The 15,683-nt window shown below is 43.8% G+C and overlaps 1 protein-coding gene across 1 annotated transcript; it reads right to left on the reverse strand.

The window, feature by feature from the left end:
- Positions 1 to 5,807: 5,807 nt before the first annotated feature.
- LOC123164726 (uncharacterized) lies at positions 5,808 to 12,267 on the reverse strand. The gene is made up of 5 exons (XM_044582276.1): positions 11,586 to 12,267; positions 11,089 to 11,303; positions 10,860 to 10,998; positions 10,503 to 10,642; positions 5,808 to 9,625 (listed from the first exon to the last, which is right to left on the reverse strand). The coding sequence occupies exon 5, from the start codon at positions 9,522 to 9,524 to the stop codon at positions 6,072 to 6,074; it is 3,453 nt and encodes a 1,150-aa protein (XP_044438211.1). The 5' UTR covers positions 9,525 to 9,625; positions 10,503 to 10,642; positions 10,860 to 10,998; positions 11,089 to 11,303; positions 11,586 to 12,267; the 3' UTR covers positions 5,808 to 6,071.
- Between the last annotated feature and the right edge of the window lie 3,416 nt (positions 12,268 to 15,683).

The raw sequence follows: 15,683 nt of genomic DNA on the forward strand, positions 1-15,683 counted from the left end.
CATGTGTAAGTTAGCTTCAGTTGCAGGCAAACTGCAGCATGCCACTTCACTTCGGCACCCACATATACTATTCAGTTTAGATCACCATGCAGAGAAAAATCAGTGTTGCTCGCGGCCATGATCGACACCCATACATGACATTGGGCAAGTTTGTAGTAGTCGAGTAGGCTTTATCTTAATAGACTACAAAACACTGAATTTATGTTGTTTAATGTCTTGCTTGCCGATCCTTCTAAGTATTAATTCCTTTGATCAGTAAAAAGTGACTAATTACTTCTGTATTGTTATTCTTTTTATAGATCGTCTGAAAAAGATATTGGGGAAAAGATCAACATTTGCAAGAACAAGTGCAGTTCAGAGTATGGTTGTATCACCCCCAGCTGAAAGTCAAGATGAAGAACCGCCGAATATTGGCAGTGGCAATGAAGCTGCCAATGAAGTGATTGATCTGGAGGGTGATAATCAGGATGCAGGAGTAGATGAGCCTGTAGGGAAGAAACAAAAGAAGACCACATCAGAATGTTGGGACCTTTTTGATAAGTTTTTCAAGATGGTGGAGGTAGATGGCAAGAAAGTTAAGGAAGAATGGGCTAAATGCAAGTACTGCACTTATGATGCAAGGAGAAATAGCAGGAATGGGACATCAGTCTTCTTGAGCCATATTAAGATGCATAGTGTGAAGTCAGGCCAACAGTTGCTCAAAGTAGAGAAGAAGGAACATGGTTCTGTTGCTGTTGAGGCTTATAAGTATGATCAAGAGTCTTCCTTGAGAAAGTTCTACTTGGCAATAATCATGCATGAATATGCCTTCAATATTGTTGAGCATGAATACTTCCGTGACTTCATCAAATCCTTGCGCCCTTCATTTCCTCTAAAGAACCGTAACACAGTTAAAAATGAAATAGTGGCTATGTTTCAAACAGAAAAGGATAAGCTGTATGAGTATTTCAAAACAATTAACTGGCATTTTAGCACCACAATGGACATGTGGACATCAAATCAGAATAAAGGGTACATGTGTGTCACTGTGCATTGGATTGATGATGAATGGATTATTCAGAAAAGGATCATCAAATTTATGCATGTAGAAGGGTGCCATACTGGTCTTAACATGTCTGGAGAATTTATTGCTTGCATTTTGTGCTGGTTTATTGAGAAAAAAATGTTTTCTCTTACTTTGGACAATGCATCTTCAAATGAAGTTTGTGTTAAACATGTCATTAGTAAACTGAAAGAGTATTCCCCTCTAGTATGTGATGGTGAATTCTTTCATGTGAGATGTGCAAATCATGTTCTTAATTTGGTTGCTAGAGATGGTCTTGATCAGATTTCAAATGTAGTTTGGGGTGTTAAGTCATTTGTTTTGGCAGTAAAATCATCGCCTCAGTTGGAGGAGGAATTCTATAAGTGTGCATCTGAGTGTGGGTTGTCCCCAGAAAAAGGTCTATGGCTGGATGTCCAAACAAGGTGGAATTCTACATACCACATGTTGAGTGATGCCCTATATTATAAGAAGGCCTTTGATAGGTTGCATGAGATTGACAAAAAGAAGTTTGACAAGTTTGCTCCAACAGCTGATGATTGGGACAAGGCTCTTACCCTTTGTAGATGCTTGAAGAAGTTTGATGATCTCACTACTCTGCTATCAGGTAATCAATATCCAACATCAAACTTATTCTACAAAGGCTTCTGTGAGATCAAGGCTTTAATTTTTGGTTGGCGTAAAAGTAGTGATACTACTATTAAAAAGATGGCAGGTTCTATGCAAACTAAATTTGATAAGTACTGGAGGAAGTCAAATCTTGCTCTTGCGGTTGCCTTCTTTCTTGACCCTAGATACAAGAGAAGTGGAATTGAACATTACATGAGAAAGGTTCATGGGGAACTACTGTATCGTGGTAAAGTAGAAGAGTTGATTATTGCTGTGAAGCAGATGTACCAAGCATATCAGAATGAATATGCACAGAGCACTGATGGACCTAGCTGTACTACCACTTCCCAAGAAGGCAATACTGATCTTATGGTAGAAGATGAAGATGATTATTTTCCGTCTCAGCAGGGCACTCATGGGTCTAATGAAGGTGACACTGACTTGGATAAGTACATGGCAGAAGTTACACTAAGGCTTTCAAAGGTTGCTTTTGAGAACTTTGATATCTTATCATGGTGGAAAACACATCAAGATGTATATCCTGTGTTATCAATGCTTGCTCGTGATGTTTTGGCCATACAAGTGTCCACTGTTGCTTCGGAAGCAGCTTTCAGTGCCGGTGGTCGTGTTATTGATCCATTCCGCAGTCGTCTTGACCCCTATGTGGTAGAAGCATTAATATGTACAAAAGACTGGGTTGCTGCATCTAGGAAAAATAACAATAAAAAAGGGGATAGACTTGGTTCTATTGTGAACGATCTGGAGGTTGTGGAAACACTTGTTGCTAATATGAGTCTTGAGGAACAGCTTGATGAAAAGGTAAGGCTCTGCCCTCTCTACCACTCTTACTCATTTTGGAAGAGACTTGCCTTCATGATCATTAATGCCCTATACATGATCTAATGCCAATATTTTCCCTGGACTTTGTAGCAACAAGCAGAAGCTGACAGTGATTATACCATGAGTACTTCAACTTTAGGGGAGAGGCTAGCTATGCAAGTATGTCTGATTACCTCTTGAACATTACTGCTATTTTATTTCTCTAAAGTAATAACAATATTTTCCTTCAATTGCATGCTGCTGATACATAGGATAATCAAGGAACGGATATTGAATAAGAGGCTGATCAACTGCATCAGGAGCAAGAAGTTTAGGTACGCAGTTATACCAACAATTCTCTGATGTATATTAGTATATATTACCAGCCTGTATCCTCTTTGCACATATGGATTAGTTTTACTGATATATGCCTTTTATATGTGTGCTGCTACTTGCTAGTTACGAATCACATGCCGATCAGATTAGATTTACATTTATATATACATCTGTACTCATGAATCATGATTGGATATGTATGTTGCTAGTTACCGACCAGATATCAATATAATTGAATTAGTCATCTATGTATAGTACGTGCATCGATGCATTCAATATCTGATGCTTGATGTTTCTCTTCTCACTATATACACGTACTCTAAGAAGTTACAAATTAATCATGTGGATATATACACATCAGAACTGATGCATGTGTGTCCGAACTACTTAATTGTCCACAGCCAAGTATCAATAATTTCTCTTACTGTCAAGTGTAGCATCTAATGATCTAATATTTCTTATCATTCTCACAGGGTGATGCCAGTGGATTGAAAGAACACCATGTTGAAGAGAAATCAAGGATGATTACTGGCTTCTACGTACTTGATCGGATACTTGCCTTTCATAATAAATAAAAACTTCGTTTGAATTAAATATTTCTTAAGTACGACCTTCGTCTGGACACTATGTGTAATGCTATCAGCATATTATCGGTACTGCATATTGTTGCTATACTGGTGATTTATAACTTTAAAACGCCACTCTCTAGTGTTATGCGCTTGGATGAAAACATGTTTTCATATTGTTTGCTTAGTAGAAATAAATCATGTCTTTGCACGTATCATCCGATAGTTTTTGTCCGTTTCCGGTCTGAATTTGCTCCGCCTCCGCTCCGAATCCGTAGTCCAACATAATCCGCATTCGAATCCGCATCCGGTCATTATCCGCTCCGAATCCGGCCAAAAAATATGGTAAAGGATATGGTACAAGCATTATCCGATCCGATCCGATCCGTTTACATCCCTACCTAAGACCCGCAGCCACATCGGGATCAGATTGAAGTCATACTCCTCCACAGTTTTGTCCGGATCAAATTCCTCCATCACTAGCAGTTCTTTGTCAAACCACCATGGACCATCTTCCAAAGCCCTCCTCCAACTTGAAACTTGCCTGAACGTGAACAAAAACACATTTTCCCGTAGCTCCGTGCAACCTACTCCCTTGATCGGGCACCAGATCTTCCCCAAGGTATTGCCTACGACACTGGCACGCGTCGGTTTCTCCGAAAAAAGTTTCCCCACTGCCTGTGGGTCATCTGGTGCCCACTCGCAGGTTTTCCCCTTCTGCTCAGGCCCGATCTTGATACCTTTCATCTCCGCTTCCGACAACTTCAGACCTTTCATCAATCCTTCCACGTCCTTCATGGCTGCTGCCCACCACGACTGACTAGACTTGATCTAGGGTTTTTGGTGTTTGTACGACCGTGCGCCCCAGAACCGCACAGAAGGCCTATGTGGATGGGTTACGGGATACTTGAGATGTGTGTGGGATCTGTAGGGTTGGTGATCTCGGTTAGGGGCCGGAGAGGAGCAACACCGAGAGAACCAGTCACCGGCGGCGAGGACCAAAGACTGGAACAAGGCAGATCGGGAACGGATCGCCTCCCGATCGCCACTCCGTAAATTACGCTAACCGTCACCAGTGGGACGGACATTCAGACTGATTAGCGTGCGAGGGTCGCGCATTGCTGAGCTTGAGAGCGTCAAGGCTCTCTTTGACATTTCGTTGAACACGTGGGTGCACTGCACTGACGAGGGCGTGGGCTGAGTCGGCCAAGCCCCAACACCAACCAGCGGTCCCCGTGCTGGATGGGGTCGGCCTCGGAGTCCCGTCGACGTCGACGTTAATGACGACTCAGAGTTCTCCTTGTCGTCGTGGATCGCCTTCTGGCATTTGTTTTCCGGTGGTTTTCTCTTGGTTCGATGGCAGAGAGAAAACGAGAAAACCGAGCAACCAAATAGGACTAGGAAAATAGCCGTGCTTGACTACGGACGTATTAGGCCATGACTATGTACTCTGTTGTTGTCGAAGATTTTTCTATTTATAATAAACTTGGTCAAGCATAGGTACATTTGACTTTTAAACAAAATAGTACACCTTATATTTTGAATCGGATAAAGGGCATCACAATTTCACCATTTAAATATATACAGTTGCCTTGTATTTAGCCCAAGCGAACATTGAAAACGACTAAGCTAACAAGCAGCAAATATGGAATAAAAAGCACAGCTTTAGTATTAGGGGTATAAGGGAATTAAACACTTTGCACCGGAAAATGGAATAGAAATACACTTATATTTGCTAAAATGTATAACTCGCCTTATAATTTTAAATGGAGGGAGTAATCCCTAGCCAGACAATGTTGTGACCAGGTTGCTAAGCTTGAACATCTATGTTAGCGAAAATTGGTGTCGAAATAACCATGTGTTCTAAATAACTCCACGTCCTGGGAATGTTCCTTTTCACAGTAGATATCAACACAGGATGAAGTGAACTAATAACATGCATAAAAGCAGAGGTGTGTAACCCAATCAAAAGAACTGCTTCCACAGCATATGTATACAATACAAATCCCGGACTTCCCCTTCCAGCGTTGATTTTTGGGAAACATTTCATCATATAAGACAGCTTCATTACACTCTATAAACAAGGGTTACTTCATAATGTTACAAGGAACAGCAAAGCACTAATAATATCAAAGAAGCGAAAAACACTGGTTGACAGCTACAAAATAAACCTGGTAATCAAGCTTGTTTTAAATGGGAATATGGGATCATCCCACAAATGACTGAACAGCTCAAGCTGATGTTAGAAGAACATAACGTGCAAGAATACTGAACAAGCCAGAAAGCCTAATGTGGTACCAACTTCCGTATCCGTAGTGGAATAAAACTCCAAATTCTCGGAGCAACTTCATTGGCAAATAGCGAGTATAAAAAAGATGCAAAATAGTAGTATGCAACCAATCTCGAAAACAAAAATTTAGTGCGCAACAAAAGAATAATGAAGGTAAACCTCATTGCCTGCTTGTAGCTCCATCACATGACGATGTACCCGATATGCAGTTTTAGGCTCGAGCTCAAATCTCAAGTATGCTAAAATAATTTCCAAGAACATACAACAGACAGCAACACCGGTGTTCAAGTCAAATCTGAACATGAAGAAAAATGCTGATACGAGACACACAAATTGTTCGCAGATAATACAGAAATATAGATTCCTAGATGAATAGGGTTCTTGTAAAAAGGGAGCATCAAACTTCAGGTCATGCCGGTGTGTTTGCTCCTGAAACAGGTTCAGGACGTCTCGGGGAGTTAATCCCACTTCCCTCTCTTGCCTTCCGATATTTTGCAATTGCACTTGACACAATAATTAGGAGCAGCAGGATTACTACAACGCCGCCAACTAGTGCATAGACATACACTGAAGTCCTCAATTTGCGGCAGCTTCCCGCAGCAAAAGCTGTCATGAGAGCCAGCATATCCAGTATCATAATCAAGTGCAACACCCCAAGTGGCACAGCCTTCTTCCTGATAGATTTACTCAACAGAAGCAGGATCACGACAATGGATGCCATGAATGCGAAAGAATTGAAGCAGAAGAATATCTTGTACCGTCGGTGATTAATATCACGAAGGACGGGATTGCCTGGTACATGGCCCTCATCATCAGACCAGAATCCACCAGGTGGGTTCAGACCAGCTTGGTATGCGATCGATGCTGCTAAAATTGCAAGAAGCATCAGATACTTGTGTCTCTTTCTCACTTCTTTTTCTTCGACAACTGAAGCTTCTGGCCTCACGGGAGTGATTACTCGTTCACCCTCTGCATGAAAGAGAAGATTGTGTAGAAATACTAGACACTTAGCCAATGGTCTTCCTAGTGTGACATGCATCGAAGAGAGCAGAACCTGAATCAGAAGGGAGACTAGAACTGCCATAGCAATGATGCTCAGATAGATGGACTGTTTAATATTTCTGCAACTTCCTGCAACATAGGCAATGAGGAGGCCAAGCAATCCCGCCACCAAACACACTCGCAGTGCATAGGACTTGATTCCATACTCACAGGATTCCTTATTCACAAGTAATATTGTGACGACCACAGATGACACAAATGAAACTGAATTTGAGTAGTAGAACACATCATAGCGTTTTGGATGGGTATCCTGAAGGATTGGATTGCCTGGAGTTCCCGTGGCATCTTTGTCATCAGACCAGACGCCTCCTGGAGGGTTCATGCCAGCTTGGTATGTGACAGTCACAGCTAAAATAGCAATGGTCAATAGCAGATTACGTCTTCTTCCCAACTCCTTCTCACTAGTATCACCCCCAGTCTGGGTGTGGCCTAATTGACGCGGCACTGAGCAAAAATGACTAACTGAGTGCTCTAGCATCTCTGCCACCTGCCTTCTCCATTCTGGAGGAATTATATGTACTGCTATCAAGACATGAATGAGAACATAAGCAAGTACACTGCATACAAGCGCTGATATGAAAATAGTCTTCTTTGCCTCCCTGCAGTTCCCCACAGCAAAAGCTCCGGTTAGGGAAAGTAGGACCACTATCATCGTTATTGGCAATGCACGCCGTTTGGTAACCTTGTTGCTCACCATCTTGTTCAAGAGCAAAGTGATCATGACAATGGATGCCACAAAGGCGATTGCATTGAGATAGAAGAATGCAATGAACCGGCGATGATGGGTGTCCTCAAGGATGCGATCAGCAGCTGAATGATGATCTTTACTTCTTGACCAGAAGCCACCTGGTGGATTCAGGCCTGATTGGTATGCCAGAGATACTGCAAGAATGGCAAGAAGCAGCATACATGTGCGGGTCTTCTTCAGATGCTTCTCAGTTCGAATGTCATCAGCATTTTGATTGGGTACTTGATTGCTGTCAGTATGTACATTCTCAGAATGTATAGGATGATCATCACTGAAAAGAATCTCAGTGCTAGGGTTATTATCTTCAACCAGATTGTTTTGTTCAGCAGAGTCTGCATTGCCAGTGGCTTCCGCAGGTGCAGAAAGCCCTTCATCCACTATGTCATGACTAGTGTCTCCGTTACTCTGCCTGACCGGCATATTTTGCTCAACATCTGTAGACTGACACTCCGGATTTGCAACACACTGGACATGTGTAGACGGACACTCCGCGTTGGACGCAGCAACCTCGATATTTGTTGATTGCTGGCTGTTCCCTGACAGATGCTGTGAGTGATTCACAGCCTCTTCATCATCTGAAATTTGATTTCTTTCTTCTGCAGGTGCATGCTCCTCATGGGACTCATCCTCTCTGATATTTGGAAGTTGCTGATTGTCTGCAGGCTGGTCTTGTGGTTCAGGGGTATTATCTTCTGCAGGTGTATCAGTTGAACGGACTGAAGAATGATGATTGCTTGCATAAGAATTCTCCTGCTCTGCATTGCTAGGTCTGTGTCTACTAAAGCTCAACGAAAGTGCACGGCCCAATTTTTCCACGCAACACAGGCTGCTTGTTTTGACCTTTTGTAGCCAATTTGCTACAGGCCTGCAAACAAAGAATCCAGCTAAAATTGCAAAGGAGATCCAAACTATGACGATGATAAACACCACATAGAATGATGTTGCTACCTCTCTACAACATCCTGCAGCATACGCAACAATTAGGCACGATAGGTCCACTACCACACATACAATCACTGCTTTGGTCCTTATTCCATGTCCACTCAGTTTTGGGCTCAGAAGCAGTATGATTATGACCAAAGATGCCACGAAGGAAGTTGAATTGGAAACGATGAATATATTATAACGACCAAGGTAGTTACTCCGGAGGACAGAAGTAGCCGGATGATGCTTGTAAGGAGGAAAGGCCATATGCACCTTGTTAGAACCATGGTCATTTTCAGCCCAAAAGCCGCCTGGTGGATTCAATCCTGCTTGGTATGTGATAGTAGCAGCAAAAATTACAAGCGTCAAAATGAACTTGCGAGCCTCCTCAACGTTCTCTAGAGGGATGCTCACTTGCCTCACAAGGAAACCCCGTTTGATTAGAACTGTATTTATCATTCTCTGCAGATTCTGTTTCAATTTTCTTGGAATAAACCTTGTGGATACTAGGGTATGGATCCCAACATATGTGATGACCGCAAAGACTAGAACCCAGATGTAAATGGATGACTTGAGTGCCCTGCAACTCCCGGCAGCATAAGCTCCCAGCAGGCTGAATAGGTCCAATATCATGGTTAATTGCATTGAGTGGAGCCACATTCTCTTCCTTGTCACACTCTTACTGAGAAGCAAGATGATTAAGACAAGAGATGCAGCGAAGGCTGTTGCATTGCAGTAAAAGAACACCTCATATCGTTCAGAAAAGCCATCATGCATGACAGGGTCACCAGCATCATGACCATCCTTGTTTAGTGTCCACGATCCCCCTGGTGGTGTTAATCCAGCATTGTATGTCACACCAACTGCTAGGACTCCAAGAAGTACCAAATATTTACGATGTCCCCACAAGAGCTCAAAATCATCATTGTTGCTGGAGCTGGATTCATGGCCAGGGGGTAATAAATTTCTGTTGGAGGAGCCATTGATGGGATGTTGCCGCATGCTGACAGTACCAATTCCAAAAACACCTCTGCTGACTTCACTCGAACCATTCTCTGGTACCTGGGTACCCATGGTGTTGATGCTGGTCAGATCAATGCTGATTTCGGACTGCCTGCCACCTGCCATGTGGTTGCTCTCTGACCGAAATTGCAAGTCTCAGGTTCTCGGTTGCTTTCTATGCCTCTATCTGGATCATCAGGTAAGAGTTTCTTGGATGAAGAAGATATCTGAAGGATTCAAAGATAATTCAAGGGTGGTTCTGAACAATAAAAGCAAAGAAGGTTGCTAGAAAGATGGACTTGGTGAAGTCTATGTCCCAAACGAAAACAACACAAAGATAGCACGTTAAAGGCTAACTTGCCTGTTAGACCCTACAATGATAACCACAATATGAATTATATATGAATTATATTTTCAAACAGTAACCACCATATAAATTATTAGCTCAAGTATTAAAGTATATAGACTTCTCCAGAAAGGTGTGAGCTAATGTTGTACGTCAACTATCAGAGTCTACACTGGGTTGGTGTTCAAGACGAAAGTAGATTATCAGCTGATTAAAGTCTTAAAGGGATCAACCCTGTTGTATATACTGTAACTAGATGAATTTGGGGTGCAGTTTGCATGATTAGATATTACAATAGATATGTTCATGTTTGAGCATAGAGTTCTACTCCCTCCGATCCAAAAAAAGTGCCGCAGCTTTGAACTAAGGTTGAAGTAACCTTAGTTCAAAGCTGCAACACTTTTTTCCGATCGGAGGGAGTACTAGTTAATGATTATGCTTGGTAATGAGTTTTTGTGTTTCCCATTCAACAATAACATCATATATGTGACTGAATATCACCGTTATAATCTGACCCACAAAAATAAGTCGTCTAGAACTTTCCCTTTGTTTTCTCTAGATACCTAGTTCCAACTGCTATTACCACAATACACACATAGACAAGTACTCCTACTTCTTGGTGAAGACACTTAACAGATTCTACGGGGTAACTAGTAAAATTAACTGCAATCGCAGAAGCGGTAGATTATTGGCAGTGGTAAGTTACACACATCAAAGCCTAACAGCCAAACACACGAAGAGAAAGCAAAAGATTATACCTGGCATGGAAAGCATTGCAATGCTCACAGCCAAAAGGGAAGGGTGCCCTCGTTAGCCATATACGGTTGCAAGTGAGCTTGTATCAAGAGCGATAACCAAAATAGTGGTCTAGATATTTCCCTTTGTTTTCTCTGAATACCTAGATCCGATTGATACCACCAAAAAAACATGTATAAATAAGTGTTTGCTCGTCGAGGAATTATGTAACATACTATGCTTGTTTTTAGATAATTCAGGAATATGTTTGCTAACTAGCAAAACTAAGTGCAAGTAAAGAGGTTCAATAGGCAATGGAAATTGGAAACAATCATCCATGTCTAACAACCAAGCAGAGGAAGAGAAACTAAGAATCATACCTGGAAAGGGAAAGCAACGCAATGCTCCTCACATAGACATAGTCACACGGAACGGGTGCCCTCATTGGCCATAATCAACCCCTAGCTAAGGAAGCAGGTTTGAGCTTGTACCCAGATCAAGGGTAACTAGTAAAATTGGCTGCAAGTAGAGAAGTGCACACTATTGGCAATGGAAGGTATGTATCCATGTCAAAGAACCGAGCCCAGGAAGAGAAAGTAAGAATCGTACCTGAAATGGGAAAGCTTTGCAATGCTCAGCTGCTCACACGGAATGGCTGCCCCGTTAACCTAGCTGAGGTTGCGGCTTTGAGCTTGTATCCAGAGTGACGGCTGCTGCTCAGACTAGCGAGGGACACCTTGTGTGCTTCAAAATGGCTGAGTTCTTCCGGAGTCAATAATGGTGCGAACGGTGGTGTGGATGGTGAACAAAAGAGGGGGGGAGACCTGTGAAGTCAGTTAAACGAAGGAAAGAATCAAGGCAGGACCCCACGGCAATGTACTACTCAGTCATATCAAGAAACAGTCAGCATCCAGATTAAGCAAGGGGAATAATATATGCATATATGATCTCCTCAGGACCACTTTAGACTTAGAAGAGAGCCTAATGCACCAGAAATAATGAACAAACGCGCATCTCAACTGTTAAATACTCTAGCGTCGAGCTGGGCTGCTGAATAATTTGATTTGGAAAACACAGATATAAGCAAGAATTAGCCAGTAGAATACCTGATATTAGGAGGCAGTGAAATGGAATCTGTAGACACCGATGGTAAACGCAGCGGGTGTGTTGACAGTTGACTGGTACACGACCACCACACACCGTGGGTTCACACTTCACGCCGGGGCTAAGAGGCCACCTTGACTAACCATTATCGCAGAAAACCGGGATACTGCCATCATCATCCACTTGACTCCGGCAAAGTCGTCCACTTGACTCCAGCAAAGTCACCTCTTGCCTCCCTGGCGCCTCGAGCGTCGCCATCTTTTGACATTTTTGCTCCACGTGCGACCACCGTTCCGTGGAGCGGAACATCGCCGCTCGTGCATTGGCTCTTCTCCGGCCATCAGCTGTCGTGCCGTGGTTAGGTACTGGCCACCCCCAGGGCACGTTAGCGGCACTGGGGCACTCATCAGTACGGTCGGCTCCGCCGCCGGCGCCCCGCTGGCCGCTGAGGCATTTGTTCGAGCATTTGACGGGCACTGATAGGGGGAGCAGAGCTGGGCTGGGCCAGCCAGAGCCTAGAGCCTCGATCGGCGCCATATCCGGCCGAGCTGCCAGACCCCAAGCAGCAGCAGCGTGCATTGATCCCGTCCGACAGGTACTGGGGGGCCGTCGACGTCGACAGGGGCGCTCCAATCCAATCCCCTCCCCGCCATACATCCCCCCTGGATCGCCGGCCTCCTGGACTACTAGTCATTTGTATACTACATGACGTCACAAGAAAAATAGGGAATGACGTCACGTAAACAGCTTTTCATACGCTCCTGCATGACTGCATCCACAAGTTTCAACTCTCCATACGAAACAGGTTGGATGGTAAGGAGGACCCGTATCCCCTGCCCACTAGAGTCTTAGACTTACATTGGTTCTCGCAATTTTTTTTAATTTTTTTTAGGCCTCCCGGCGAACAAGATGATGTATCAACTCAGTTTTTTGAAAGTGCTGAGATAGTTGGTGCGTGTAAGCGTTCATGGGATAAGGCGTCTACGTTTGTATTGTGTTCGGAAGAAAAGTTTCAACCCTCTATCAATAATTAAATATTAAAAAACTCTCCATCCACTGAGTTAGTCTTTTGCTTTATTTGATTGATGAAAAGTGTAGGAATTTGCGCATCAAGAATACAACAACCCATCAAAAAAATAGAAAGTAGGAATACTGTCAAAATTAACCACTACTCGCTATCTGATCGAATATGTGCCCTTTCAGAATTTTATTAAGTTTGTCCTCTCTCTTCTAGAGCATGCTGGTCTTGTAGTTTTTCCTAGTAAGTAGTACTACCTTCGTCCTGGTTTATTTGTTTCTTTTGTAATTTATGTCAAATTTTGACCAAAAATTTAACTAACAAAATATTAGTGCATGTCAACAAAAATTATATCGTTGGATTCATATTTGAACATAGTTTTTAGTGATATAATTTTTAGTGACATGCATGATTATTTTATTAATTAAATTTATGATCAAAATTTGGCACAAAATACAATGGAACCAGTAACCAGGACAGAGGTAGTAGGACCTAACACGACGTGCGTAGACACTCTAATGAGTGAGTAGCGATGACTCTACGACTTTAGATACAAAATCTTTACCTTTGTCAATAATCATATGAGATCCGATGGCACTGTTGCCACTGATGACCTGGTGAGGCAAGTGCATAAGCTAGTTAAGTTTTCCTACAAAGAGGGTATACACGGTGGGGTCTGGCATGCGGCCACAGAGGTTAGGCATCGGCCAGCACCAAGCGACGCTAATGGAGTAGCAAGAACTTGAGAGCATCTCCAACAGCCGCGCTTCGCGGGACACGCTAAAAACTAGTTTGCCGCGCGTCGTTCGTCTGGTTTTGCGCGGCCGCCAGCGCTGGCTCCAACAGCTGCGTTAAAATGTAGCGTGCGCGCCGTTCCAGCAGCGCGCGACTTACACAAACAACATATACATTTTAAATAAAAGCAAAAAGATCAAACTAACAAAATAAATCAATAATAAATAGTTCAATTTCGTTATTACAACCCAAACAAATAGTTTATCGTTCAGTACAATAAATAGTGCAACACAACAAATAGTTCATGAATAATACAATGTCGAACGTAGAAATCATGCTCTTTGTCTTTCATGCCATGCCCACCACTCCTCAATGAGATCCTTCTGAAGATCATTGTGCGCTGCGAGACGCCGAATGGCATGATAGGAGGCAACAAAACGGGCCACCCTTTCAGCCCTCCGTCGCACTCGCACGGGATGTCCCAAGAGCTCATACTGTGAGTAGTCTAAATCTTGGCCACGCTCATTCTCGATGATCATGTTGTGCATGATCACACAAGCGTGCATGATGTACCAAAGCATTTTTTGATCCCAAAATCTAGCCGGTCCTCTCACAATAGCAAATTGGGCTTGCAAAATCTCAAAAGTTCTCTCCACATCTTTTCTAGCCGCCGCCTGAGCATTGTGGAAATCAAGATTTTTCTTACCTTCCGGCTTTTTCAACGGCTTCACGAAGGTTTGCCACTTTGGATAGATGCCATCTGCTAGATAATAGCCATAGTTGTATGTACGGCCATTTGCTACAAACTGCACCGGTGGCAACTCATCATTTGCAATCTTATTCATCAGTGGTGACCGGTTGACAACATTGACGTCATTTAAAGATTCAGGCATTCCAAAGAACGCATGCCAAATCCAAGTCTCTTGATCGGCCACCGCTTCAAGGATTATAGTGGAACCCTTTTTTTGGCCGTGGAATTGTCCATGCCATGCTTTTGGACAATTCTTCCAACTCCAATGCATGCAATCTATTGAGCCAAGCATGCCAGGAAAGCCGCGAGCTTTGTTCATCGCCAATAGCCTTGCGGCGTCTTCAGCATTGGGAGATCTCAAATACTCCTCGCCAAACACTTGCATAATTCCGACTGCAAAGCGCTTGACACACATGATGGCTTGGCTCTCACCCATAGCCAAGTGATCATCAACTAGATCAGCCGGGATACCGTATGCCAACATACGCAAAGCGGCTGTCACCTTCTGAAAGGTGCTATGCCCGAGCTCTCCGGCGGCATTCCTCCTTTGCTGAAAAACGGTCATGGCTCGCTAGTTTCTCTGCAATGCGCCTGAACAAGTCCGTGCTCATCCTAAACCGGCGACAAAAATACGACTCCGGGTATGTGGGATTCTCCACGAAATAGTGCCTCATCAATCTGTTATGGGCATCGATCCTATCTCTCCAAATTTTCTGCCGACCCATAACCGAACCACCGTGCTTCGGTTTTTTATTGATATGCATAGCTAGGATCATTGCAAGATCCTCCTCCTCTTCCATATCAAATTCTTCTTCGCAAGAATCATACGACGAACTCATCTACAATGTTCAATACTATGCTATAAAAACTACAATCAACATGCACCAAATTCATGAAGTTTGAGCAATACATGCCTTGTAGGCGTTTTGTCGAACACCTTGCGGGTGTCGAGCGGCAGCGAGCGCTCGGGCGCTGTTCGTCGGAGGACGGACGCGCGCGAGGGGCGGCGGGACTAGAGGGGGGGCGGAGAAGCCGCCGCATCGCGGGGAAGCGCCGGAACGGTCGCCGGGTGGCGCGGGCGGCGGCGGCGCGGCTGGATGGGGGTGGGAGTTGCGAGCGAGCGCGCGAGAGTCCAGCGCGCGGGAGCGGGCGTAGCAAATAAGCGGCGCGCGATTGAGTTTCGGCCCGCGCGCTGAACTACATATGCCGCGCGCGCTGTTTTTGCTCGCCCGCTGGAGCAACTATAACGGTTGCGCGCGCGCTAAAACGGGCAATTTTGCGGCGCGACGCTAGTTTGGCGCGGCTGTTGGAGATGCTCTGAGGGAGGAGGAGAACAGGGAGAGAGAGAGAAATTAGGATGATTGTCGGCGACACTGCCACACAATTAATATCTTATTGAATTGAGAAAATTATGTTTTTGGTCCCCTAAATTTAGAAAAAGTTGATCCTTCATTTCTTTTCCGTTGATATTTCGTCCCTATATTTTAAAACCGGACACGTACCATCCAGAACCCGAGGCAAGGGCTAAACTGCTGATGTGCCAGTGATTTTCTCGTAAAGCACAAGAAACATTACGCAAGAAACATATAAACAAAG

Source organism: Triticum aestivum, chromosome 7D (assembly GCF_018294505.1).
Source record: "Triticum aestivum cultivar Chinese Spring chromosome 7D, IWGSC CS RefSeq v2.1, whole genome shotgun sequence".
NCBI classification, from domain to species: Eukaryota; Viridiplantae; Streptophyta; class Magnoliopsida; order Poales; family Poaceae; genus Triticum; species Triticum aestivum.

Bases quoted from the DNA above. Each gene is read 5' to 3' on its own strand.
- LOC123164726 (XM_044582276.1), bottom strand. From the start codon at position 9,524: ATGGCAGGTGGCAGGCAGTCCGAAATCAGCATTGATCTGACCAGCATC.